The sequence below is a fragment of the Semicossyphus pulcher genome, unplaced genomic scaffold, assembly GCF_022749685.1.
Source record: "Semicossyphus pulcher isolate SPU_LCO1_2020_fin unplaced genomic scaffold, fSemPul1.0.p SCAF_13, whole genome shotgun sequence".
NCBI classification, from domain to species: domain Eukaryota; kingdom Metazoa; phylum Chordata; class Actinopteri; order Labriformes; family Labridae; genus Semicossyphus; species Semicossyphus pulcher.
The window spans coordinates 1215001-1227722 of record NW_027211637.1 but is presented as its reverse complement, the minus strand read 5'-3'; the positions used below and the strand labels follow the sequence as shown (position 1 = coordinate 1227722).

At 45.7% G+C, this 12722-nt stretch overlaps 1 protein-coding gene across 1 annotated transcript in view; it reads right to left on the bottom strand.

Annotated features, from left to right (window-relative positions):
• The window catches only part of prkcz (protein kinase C, zeta), a 69560-nt gene that overhangs the window by 48843 nt on the left and 7995 nt on the right, over positions 1 to 12722 (bottom strand). The window contains exon 2 of the mRNA XM_069660485.1: positions 5471 to 5556. Within this exon, the coding sequence (XP_069516586.1) occupies positions 5471 to 5556 (86 nt within the window). The remainder of the gene's footprint in view (positions 1 to 5470; positions 5557 to 12722) is intronic.

Sequence of the window (12722 nt, the reverse complement as noted above, 5' to 3'; positions counted from 1 at the left end):
TAGCATCAGGAAGGTCGCGACCTTCTGATAACATACCTGTCAGTTTACATTTTAAACTTGAAGTTTGGCTCAGATTTATTATTTTATATTATATTTATATTTTATTACTTTATTATTTACAGGAAGTGAAAGATATCTTTGACCCAGCTCGAGATCAGGGTGGAGAAAACTGCTTCAGCTTCAGGATGTACCAAGCTGTACATTCACATGAGCTAAAGCTGAGGAAACTGTGACCTGCTGCTTTGTTCATAATAATAAGTACATCATAAGTTTCTCTGGAAATTAAAAATGTCTGCTTGAAGGGGATTACTGAGGTCTTTGAATTCCTTGTGGAAGATTTGTACGCAATGTCCAATATTTGTTGAGACATCTCAGCCTGGACAGACCAACATCACTGCCTTATGTCCAAACTGTTAGCATAGCACGACTTATTAAGAACAATAATGTCATTAATTCAGATCGTACAGACCTGTGTCTTTAAAAAGGCTTCATGCTGAACGGCCTCATGTGGGTACAGGCTGCTGCTTGACCCCTGCTGTGACCCCCAACGTTTCCAGAAAAGGGACAAACAGGGACGGCTAGGTGATGGGGGTCACATAAAGACTGGACAGGAAAACACCTGCTGGTCTAACAGTGCGCGCTGCTCTGAATGTGTTATTTTGAGACGTTTTTAAACCTCATTTGGATCCAGAAGGGCCGCCTCTGATCCTCTGCTGTCTCACAAACAAACAGACAGACAGGTAGGACTGAACACAACAGCTAAAGGTAAATGTTTGTGTGTCGTGTTCACAGTGTTAGAAAGAACACTTTCCCTCTGCAGCCCGTTTTTTGCGCCTCTCTCTCTCTCCTGCACCGTGAGACTCGGGTGCCTCTCCTCCCCCTGACGGAGCTCCTATAGAGGCAAACATCCAGCAGAGACTGAATTCTGCTCCATCACATGGAGACAGGAGCTAAAGAGACCCCATTATGTCTAATGGGAGGGATCCACAAAGCAGCTTTCTGCTCTGCAGCATCAGGGGGAGACGGAGCGGGATGAAGAGGAGGAGGGAGGGAGGGAGGGAGGGAGGGAGGGGGGAGACAGACGTGTGCAGACTGAGAGGAAGGAGAGGGATGGAGTGAGAGAAGGGAGGAGAAACCTGACCTACTTCTCTCCGGCTTATTTATATTCTGAGGACAACTTCTGAGAACCAACCAGCAGGCTGGAAGCTGGCATAGCAACAACAGTCAGACAGATCCAGTCTGAAGACTTACTGGTTACCAGTGCAAACACTTAGTGGGAGTGTTGGGTCTGTGAGAGAGTAAAGAGTCAGTCGGACGTGCTCTGAGTATAAACGTACCCTGAGGTAACGGACGTTTCTTATAAAACTATACTGATAATGATTGATAATAATGACAGCCCTGTCTCTAACATGTATGCTCATAATGTTCATCAGAAGTCTAGCATCACACTTCTTAGACTTTAGATGAGAAGATGAATCTCAGTCTCTCGACCGTGTTGGGTATAAAGCTGGAGTCCATGGTGAGCCTAGCTCACAGGGATGCAGCAGAATACTAGTTTTACAGTGTACCATGTTATATGTTTAGACAGCCTCATAACATGTACTTATCTACGGTATTAAATGATATCACATCAGAGGCAGAACATGACTCACTTTGTTTTCTCTGCTCCAGGATTTTGCAGCTTTTTTCTGTGATTGTTGAAGCCTCAAATGTCTGATTGTCACAGCAGCTTTCTGAAAACGTTGCACTTTAAGCTTTTCTCATGTTACACATCCACTGTGAGCGAGCGGGACACACACTCCAACAAAGCCATCTATTGGCTGAGCGAGCTGTTTCAGGTCGATTTCTGTGACGTAAAAACTGAGAGAAACTGAAGCCAACAGCTGTGAAATGCTCATTTTGCGTTTCATCTGCACATTACAGTGCAAAGGAGAATCTACATCTAAGAGGACAGCTAGCAGCTTTCAGCACAGACACATGAGTGAATAAAAACAAGAAGCCATCGAGCATGGGGAAATAGATTTGCGGAAAAGTTGCAGCAATTGTTTGAATTTGCGTGCATTTGCAGGAAAACAACATCACAGCTTCCTGGAGGGACGGCTTTATCGATTATCAAAGGACGTTTGATTTCTTTGTCTTTTTAAAAAGTGCTGCTTTAAGTCCTTCCTTTAAACAGTACAGCTTTCTTCTGCACATACTTCTATTGACATGGTCTTATGTCTGTCTCTTAATAAACAACAACAACCTCCTCCCTAAACTCTACCTGCACACACCTCCTGAATCAGGACAATCATCAGAGTGTAACTACGACAGAAAGTCTGTTTTATGTTGAAGGAGTCACAGCAGCATGAAGAGGCAGAGCAGCAGTCTAAGTGTGGGTGTGTCTGTATGGTAGTTCTCTGCAGCACAGCCATCATCAGCATTATCATCATTATTATTAGGAGGTACTAATGCACATCTGTATGTCTCTGTTATTGAATAAGGCCGGCTCCACAGTGCAGCAGCACAGTAATAACGACCACATCAAGGCGTGGACGTCCGAGCAAAGAGCTGAGTCAGGAAGATGGCGCTGCGCTGAATTCTGCAGAGACATTAGGACTACAGCACCCAGGGGAGGTTTTTCAAAGTAAGAGCCTTTTTGCGGAGCGGGGGAACAATAACAAAACCCACTCTTTGTGTCTTTAAACTTCCTGCTCGCACTTCACGAGCGAACTGTCGAAAAACAGGATTTCTTTGTTTAACCGGGCTGAACCAAAGGCTTCACTGCACACAGGAAGTGACAGGAACAGATGGTGAACATGTTCCCCCCCGCACTGATCCTGAAGCTACCTGTCCTCTCAGGTGTTCCTGTCATGTTCAGACTCGTACACGCTGACTGAAGTGCTCAGAGCGTTCTGAAAGCCGTCTCAGATTCTGATCTCGTGGCAAACTGCAGGTAGAATCGGAAAATATCACCTTTAAAGGAACGACACAAACACATGCTAAGACTGTGTAGCATCACCTGGCTAAAGCTAACGACAACACAAAGCTACAGACGTTCCAGCAGCAGCAGGAGCTGCTCACTTCCTGTTCAGATGAAAACACATCAGGTACTTAGAGGCTGATTGAAACAGCTTAATGTCTCTCTGCTACTTCTGAGGAGAGATGATGAAAGCCCACACTTACATTCAGCTACCTGAGTGTGTGTGTGTGTGTGTGTGTGTGTGTAGCACAGGATGCTAAACAAGTCATATCTAGGACAGCATGAATTATGCATCCGTATCCAGATAGCTTAGCAGCAGCGTGACTTGATTACCTGCTGTCATTTATTATTCATCAGCAGCGTGTTTATGACACACTGTCCCATATCCTCCTCTCACTCTGCACTGATTTACAAGCACACATAAGTGTGTGTTAGAGGAAAGTATGAGAGGGTTATTAGCGAGAAGTCTCAGACTGGAAGTGATCCTCATGAGCAGCTGCTGACTGTAAGAGAGGCTGGAGGACTGGGCGACCCGCAGGGCAGCTGCAGGCGCTCACACAGTCTGAGTCACTCTGAAGAGAAGCACAGTTTATTTTAGTAAACTACATGTCACATGTCCAAATACAAGACAGAGAGACAAACCAGGGATCACATCCTCCTTCATCTCAACTGAAGGTCCACTGAATGTCTTCTCACAGCTGAATCTCACTTTAGAGCAAGAACAGACTTTAATGCTGCAAACTGGACCCATCAGAGCTCTACAGGCCGGACTGATCCTCGTCCTGTGCTCACGCTAGAATCAATGCATGTGGATCGGATCACTTCAGGTTGTTTCAAAGGTTCATGCTGTAGATTTATGGGGATCTGTTTGCACAAGTTCATTTAAATATTAATACGTTTGTTCTTATTTGTGTATAATCACCTGGAAAATAAGAATCTTGGTTTCTGTCACCATCGCTCGCTCGTTCTCCTGCTCTTCACGGCGTCATGACTTTGTATTTAAAGTATTTCACTGCTCAGAGATCCTCTCCTGTTAGCTGTGTCTCAGGTCAGGGCTGCATCCTTCCAATGACTCGTCCTTCGTAGCCTGTGTGGACGTTAACGTCTTGTTATGAGACGGTCTGGCCTTCGGAGGATTTCTTGTTTGCTTCAACAGCTGTTCCCGCCCTTACCGTTGCGTCACAAAGTGATGCTCCGGTCGCCTAGCAACAGGTAGCTAGCGTACTAACTAGTTAACATTACTAACGTTGATAAGTTAATTATTTAAAGATACTGTGTTTCAAGGCCCCTTTGTTTTTTGTGTAACGCTGGTTATTTGATTGAGTTGAAACCAAAAGCATTTACATGTAGAGTTTATTCCTCGGCCGTTTAAGAGTTTGCCATCTAGTCTGAGTTGGCGCGCAGTGAATCTTGGGATACGATGGGCCGTGAAGGATGCACCCGATGGATCCTTCATAGCCCAAGAAAAGGAGGAAGCATTTGTTGGCTGCATCTGAAAGAGCCTTCAAAACGGGACAGCCTTCGACACGCCGCTGTGCCGCAGTCGGCTTTCAAACACGTGCTTCGTAGGATGCAGCACTTTTCGTCTCCAGTGTTACGTCCTATCTTTGTGTGTTTTCGCGCTTGTTTGATTATGTGCCCCGCCCTTATTGTTTTCACCTGCTCCTTGGTTGTCTCACCTTTTTGTTTATACTCCAAACGTGACACACGGAGCCTGCCATGTTTCTACAGAAGCATTTTCCCCCCACGGTGCGGTGATTTGCTTGTGATTGGTGTGGAAAGCCAAAGGAAGGAAAACACTTTAAAAAGACTCTAAAAAAGGAGGGTGCTGTTAAAACGTTTTAACCCAAAGCTGAGATCGCTCCCGAAAACTGACATACGTCGAAAACATTGTGAAACAGTCCCTGTTTGGTTAGATTCAGGTAGTTAACCCTTTGATAGAGGACAAGAACAGCGGGCTCCTGTACTCCTTCATGATCGAGTGTCCTGTAAGAAGCCTTGAAGTCAAACGTGGAAGCAGACAGTGCAAACACATCGGTCTATGTCAGCAGTCCATCACAGACAAACCAAACACTCGCTCTACAGTCCACATGAGTTACTGTCCAAGCATGCAGCTTCTCGTAGGCTTGGCAGGTAAAGGTGAGGTCTGTGGTTATCAGCTGGCTTCTGCTCAAACAAAAACAACCATCAACTCAACTTAATTTTCCTCCAACAAACATCCACTTGTGCGAGCCAACAGTAACTGCTTCTGTGTCGATACACATGACACTCTGAGGCTCAGAACACAGACTGATGTCCTTCACTCATCACTCCTGTACTGAACACAAGTCTTCTGGAGACAGACCAAACATCAGCTGATAATAATGGTAAATAATAAAGACCTTCCTGTCTCTCCCAGTGACTCCGTCTTTGTCATAACTCCCACATCTCTCGGATGAAGACGACTTCGTCCAAAGCCTGCTCAGTGTTCCTGCTGTGAGTGTATCAGAGAGGTTTGCACACACTCACCCTGTTAAAGCGCTTGGCCTGGAAGAGGTGTCCGTTCACTCGGTACAGTTTCCTCCATCTTCTGGCCCCGCGGCGGTAGATCGATTCTAGGAGAGAGAGGAAACGGTTGTAGAGCAGCAGCATGGTGGGGGAGTAAAGGGGGGAGGTATGTGTAAAGTAAAGGAGGAGGAAGATGGAGGCTCTTCCTCTGTGTGATGTCTGAGTTCAAGTGAGGGGAAGAGGACCATCAGGTGATGAACACGCATGCTCACACACACACACACACACACACACACTCCTCCCTGTCCACACCCTCCCTCACCCATCTCCTCGCCCTTTCTCCTCCTCTTCCTCTTTTCTCCTGCTGATGATCGGACGTCTCAGCGCTGCATAAACTCTTTCATTCAGAGGAGGAGATGAAGGTGCAGCTATTTATAAATCCATCATGGAGCCGGTTATTAATACTCTGCAGGCGTCAACATGCAGCGAGCTGAAACTGAAGGTTCGGTCCTCACATGGAACATTTTACACTCTTACAAAGTGATCATTATCAGGGATCAAAGACTCGATCACTCAGTGTGGTACCAGTTTTATTTTTAATATCTTTGGACATGAAGAGAAGAATTAGAATGTGCTGTATGTGTTGTTCATCTGAGCTCACTCGCGTTCTCTTATCATCATTTCCAGTGATATAACCAACGACATATAATCACAGGCAGGCTGTTCTCATGCATTTCTTTTACTTATACTTTTATATTATATTTTATATATATATATATTTTATAAAGTCTTCTGGGCGCCTTTTACATCAACAAATCATGCACCAGTTTTTCGTCTCCAATAAAACCTAACGGAGCAGACAGAAGCTCAGTCTGTAGGGACTTGGGAACCGGAGTGTGGCCGGTTCAAGTCCCGGTACGGACCAAGTATGGAACTGGGGCTGGTAGCTGGAGTGGTGCCAGCTCCTGTCCTGGGCTCTGTCGAGGTGTGCTTGAGCAAAGCAGCGAATCCCCCACTGCTCGGGGCGCGTGTCCACGTGCAGCCCCCGCACTCTGACATCTCTCCATTAGTGCGTGTCCATAGAGTCCTGTTTGTGCGTGTGTGTATTTGGGGCCTGTGTTTGTGTAGCATGTTTCTAATAACAGAGTGAAACATTGAGTTCCCCTCAGGGATTAACAAAGTATACCCTCTTCTTCTTCTGCTTAATGTTAGGCGCTGAGAGCAGCGGCTCATGTAGTCCAGCATGTGGGAGGTCAGGTCAGATCAGGTCATGTCAGGGGTGATGGAAACACAGGTGTGGGAGGCAGGTATTTATTTGTTTATATAGTTCCTCCGGGCACCAGGGGGCGCAATCTGAGGGCAGGTTCATGCCCTGCCAGCACAGCTGTGGCGAATGGGCAGAGGCTGTTATTTGACCGCGTCTTGGTTTGAAAGATTATCTCTTGTTTTGGAACATACGGTAACGGACACTTCTATGGTTGATAATCGTTATATAATTTGGACGTTGACTTTCCTTCATGCTGAGCACACGTCAGTTATTCGGCCCTACTAGCATCCGGTAGCCGCTGAAGTGTGGGGCTTAGTCACTACAACAGGACCTTCACCAACCGACAGACGATCAGTGTGGAACAAATAGTCAGAGGTAACTTAATATACCTCTAACCCTTACTACACAATCCTCTACTTAACCAGGCAGGTTTTTAGCCTACACCTGAGCAAACAGACGATTTCACCTCAACCACATGTTAGCAAGAAAGAAAAGTGACCCTCATCAGACGCGACCTTCTGATCAGTTCAACCAATCACGTCAGCCCAGATTCAGCGCACTGAGTTACCCTATGTGTTTTTAAATCTGTTGCAGGCTGTCTCTGAGTGAGAGTGCCAGCACCTCGATGTTATCTGCTGTATGTGCTTGTTTCATGTTGCACCACGTCTTCCATGTAAAACAAATCTGGTTCAATGAAAGTTAAAATAATAAGTACAAGTCTGATCCTGATGTCCACAACCATCACCAACTGTATAATAAGAGTCATGTCTGATCTTCATCAGTCTTCTCCCAGCGCACAGACGCGATCTAAAGACAGAATATAAAATGATCACTCAGCAAATAATAAGTGATCACCACGGGCAGTTATTATAGCAACCATTATATTTGTATGAGCAGCGGGACACGATGACTTCAGGGTGAGACGGAGCTCAGAAGAGAAAATGATTTGATGTGATATAACAGAGGAAGCAGCAGCGGGCATCGAGAGGACATGAGTAACTCACTGTGACAGTCGTGGTTAGACCGTCGACCAACACTGCAGAAGGAGGTTACACAGCGCCGCTCCACACCGCCATGTTTGTTATTTTAGGAGCTTTTAAACTGAACAGGAATAATGAAACTGCGTCTCAAAGGAGAGTTTAGCTGCTGCGTCGTCTCACAGCTGTTTCAGACTGAACTGAACATTACAGGCTGATCCATGAGGGAGACGTTCATCACTACACATCGAGTGTTCCAACTCCAATCCAACAACATCAGTCATTCAGACTAACTGTGCTTAAATGCCAAATCTCTCAGGGACAGTGGAGGACGGGTGGAGCTCTATTATTGTGCAAAAATCTATAAAGACACAAAATAAATCAGACACAGCTTCAGCACCACATGTGGATTCATCCGCCACTGAAAATAGTCCCCAACAAATGCTCCTCCTGTTTCCTCCTGTTTGCTGGATGACAACTGAGTTTGTTCACGTTTCGTTATAACATGAAACTTTATATTTCTGAGGCGTTTTTAAGTCTTAGACGTCTGTGAAGCTGTGAGTTTGTAGGTTGGGACTGGGCCACTGTTGGATTAAAGTCTCTACATGGGACCATGAAAATAAAATAGGAACGACAGCGTTACAAATTTAGTCAAGTAAGGTTTGAGTGTGATCCTTTGCCACCAGTGATTCAGTATCACTGCATCACATCTGCAGATAATGGTCACAGCAAACAGAGAAGGTGTTTAATCATATATTGTTCACAGGCCCCTGAGTCAGATAGAGTCAAAGCATACCAACTGTTGTCCAAAGAATGAATATGACATCACATCCTGTGAGTAACACCACTCATTTAGAAGCACCTGTGTTTGTAAAGTTGTATTTTCAGCATCAAATAAAAACCAAACATCAGGACGGCCGTTCTTTTTCAAGTCTTCATCACCCACATCTTCCTCACTCTTCTTCCTCAACCATCGTACTAGCTAACCTCCAAAGTAACAGCAACGTGACACAGACTGAAACAATAAGTAACTGTACGACGCAAAACGATACAATACTATACGAACAGACACGATACGATACAACACAAGACAGGGTACGACACAACGAGATACATGACACAACACAACACAATGCGACACGATATCACACGTCACGATGCGACGTGATACAACACGATAAGACACAGTGTTCAGGATATAACAACACGATACACTGTAACACAACACGACATACTTTATTGACTTCGTCCCCGCAGGTAAATTAGTCTGGAACTGGGATGCCTCCACAGTATTAATAAATAAACACAATAAACGGAGGGTAGCTAACAGCTAGCTGGGCTCCATCTGATTGGCTGAGTGTTGCTGAGTGTATGGTTTCTCTCAGGCAGATGTTTCTGATGTGTTTATTGTCACAGTGTGCGATGACGACGACAGCGTATGTAAGCCACACCTTCTGGAGCACTGACCGAATGAACCTGTACACAAATCAATAAATCATCAGCTGCTTCACGTGTTTGCTCCTGTTGGCCACATTAAGGCTCCTCAGCATGAAGCGACCCGGTTGGCTGAAGCACGTCAGGCGGGTCCCTCCGGCCTCTCCCACTGCCTCCCCCGGACTGCGCTGGTTTCCAGTCTGCCTCTCTGCTCCCGTGATGGGTGCGGCTGTGATTTCCTCTCTGCACTCACTCATTTTTTGCCTCTGTTGCCATGGCAGCTACAGCCCACCATATACCAGCTATTATTAGTTACGTGTGAGGATGTGAGGGTGACTTTGTCTGTGAATAAAGAGATTTTTTACAACAAATCACCTCTTCTTCCTCTGATAAACCAGTCTCTCAGCACACCTCGGACCTGATCTGCTGTTCATCTCGGAGCTGTTTAAATCTGCGCGCCCTGAGATGAACTCTTGTTCCAGATGGTTTCAACAAGGTGTCCAACATTTGTCTTTTTCTAGCAGCATCCTTATCTCCAACACATTCTGATATGTTGCCTGTTTCTCGGCCGGCAGATCGAGTCTTCTCGGAGCCAAGATGTAAGTCGTGCTCGTCTCTGGGAGGATTTAAACACGATGCCAAACGCTGTGAACGTGACGCACTGACTGAGGATTAAAAAACTGCAGAAAGCTCCTGTCAGACGGCGCTATAACATCACAGCAGTATAAATATGCTGCACAGATTTACACTCAGCCTGTTTGTGTTGTGCTATCTCTCCCTGAGAGGTCAGAGGAGACGAAGAGTGAAAGTGAGACACAAAGCGTCCGTGCTCTTTCAGGTCTCGTCTGTGAAATTCCCTCTAATCCTGTTAACTCGAGGCCTTTAAAGAAAAGTGACGCTGCGCTGTGTTTCCATGGTTACCCAGTGTTTCTCCCCCCACCGCCTGTACCAGTGGGTGAGCAAGTGAGGGAGAGAGATAGGGGGAGGAGAGCCTTCACATGATGATGCTAAACACAGAGCGTGTGATTAAATAATTAATGGTCACAGATGTTTTTACAGAGAGCTAAATGACAGCACTTAGCACGGCGGCTTCAATCACAGTGTCGATGAACGCATGAGACAAAGTTTAAGCACAAGAGGACGTGTGTGTTCGGCTGCAGACTGACTGACAGACATATTCCTCTAATAATCCTGATGGTCAGTTTAATAAAATGTCTGTAATCTTCATTTGGAGCACATTTCACTTAGTGTAACAGCTGGTAGGAAACAGAGAGACTACAGAGGCTCAAAACAGGTTTTGCTCTGTTGCTCCTGTTTTAAAGTATTCTACATGTTTGTATGAAGCGTCCTCTTAAACTCTACACTATTTATTTTCCTCTTTTAATGTTTATTTTCATGTCTTCTGGAGCTGCGGATGAACATCAGCTGACAGAGTTAAACAGGCTCATTTAAAGAACTCTAAAGAGTCCTCAGTGCAAACATGGTTATGGTAGATGAAGGGGTGCAGTGGTTAGCTCTGAGGCCTGACAGCTACAGGGTTCTGGGGTTTCTGTGTGCAGTCTGCATGTTCTCCTCGTGCATGCGTGGGTTCCCTCCAGGTACTCCGGCTTCCTCCCACAGTCCACAGACATGCTCGTTAGCTTCACTGGGTGAGTGTGAAAGGTTGTGTGTCTCTACAGCCAGTTTTACTTTGCAACCCTCCCACAGTGCTGTAACGAAGCTTTGTCATTTTACACTGAACCAAGCAACGCCGGACCAAGCCGCTCTACAGCGTTCCGACGTTTATGGAAGCAAAACGTGCGTCAGGTGTAAACCAACGTTTACAACGACCCCGTTACGCCTGTTACGACCTCTGACGGCTGACGGCTCAGAGGAGGAGCGACTTCGCCCCCCCCCATTCAGCCTCTGTGTGTTTTACACACAAGACGAAACGTAACAGAGGCGTAATGATCCCGGCTTGAACTGGCAGTGTAAAAAGGGCTATAGTGTCAGTGCTGTGACGGACTAGAGACCTGGCCAGGTGTAACCCCGCCTCTCGACCAATCACAGCTGGGATAGGCCACCCAGCTAGCAGGGATTGTTCCCATAACATCGACTAACATTACTAAGTTCTGATTACATTTAAAAGAAAACGTTTAATCTCATATTCAAACGTTTTAAGGACGTTTATCATTTTAAATAAAGTTCTTGTAACGTTAAAACTGAAACTAAGACAAAACGTTTAAATGTCAACACTCTGAGGATGTTTTCAGGACGTTAGTTCGGCCTGAACTATCACAACGTGGTTTATAAAACGTGAACATTCTCACTGCGACTTTCTGCAGATGTTTTCAGAGAACGTTCTCCTGCTATTAAAAGGAACATTCTGGGAAGCACATAAAAACTTCCCGCTCAAAACATTACCAGAACATCGCACGTAACGTTCTCAGAACAAAACATTTGTCGCTGGACACGCCCCCCCTGCGACCCTGACCAGGGTAAGCGAGATAGATAATGTACGGATGGTATTATAACTACTTTATTATAAACATTTGGAGAGAGATGATTCCGTTCAGCAGCGTCAGACTGGACGAACAGTTGAGATGTGAAGCACGGCACACACAGCACGTTACCTTCACTGCTGCTGACCCTGAGTGTTCTCTGATTGGTGGAGACCGTGCTGCTGTTGGACCTGATGCAGCATTGAAGAGCTCGGACTACGTTTGTGTTTGAGTCACTCTGTGAAGGAACAAACTCATGTTCCGTCTCTTTGAAGAACAACTTTGGATCTTAATTCACTTCACTCTGACTCTGTGTTTACAGTTGATCTCTTCTGTTAAAAATGAATCATTCGATTATGTTTTATAGTTAAATATTCTGTTTTTACTCATATCAATGAATTTCTTGTGTTTGGTTTGAAGCTGGAGAGAAAGCCGACTAAATATTTACATCAGAAAACTTCAAAACAAGAAGAACCAAGTTTTAAATAAAAACAACAGCGCGATGTGACTCGTGGCCTCGGGTGCACCAGGAGCACGTCTTTAAAGCTCGCTGTGTTGGGTTGAAGTGATGCTGCAGGCGAGTCACAGGTGTAGAGACAGCCAGAGGTGTGCACGAGGGATGACTCATCACAAACCATTGTCTTTATACTGACTGAACACAGCTAAAGACACCTGTGGGATTTCCCAGCCGTCCTGTTTGATCCGTAATAATCAGATGATGACTCCCAGCACACTGACACCTCCTGACTCCCCTCTGGTTGCAGCAGATGTTTCTGCTTAATGCATCCAATTAAAAACTATTCCTGCACCGAGGGGAGGAGGGTCAGCTCCTGTTTACATCTCGCTCGGATCGTCCTCCATCCTGAAGGCGAACTAGAAACACACACGTGATTTAAACACACCTCTATGAGACCTTCACAGAGCCGACCTATTACAACACCCCCCTCTGGAGAAGCAGCGTCGCATTGTCCCACTTTTCCTGCCAGAGCGAGAGTAAGAGAGACGGAGCAGAGAGACGGAGCAGAGAGACGGAGCTGAGAGACATTTCTGAGAACCAACACAAATACTGCACCTCCCGAAGCAAAGGCCAGCGCGCACAGTCCCGCCATCCCGTC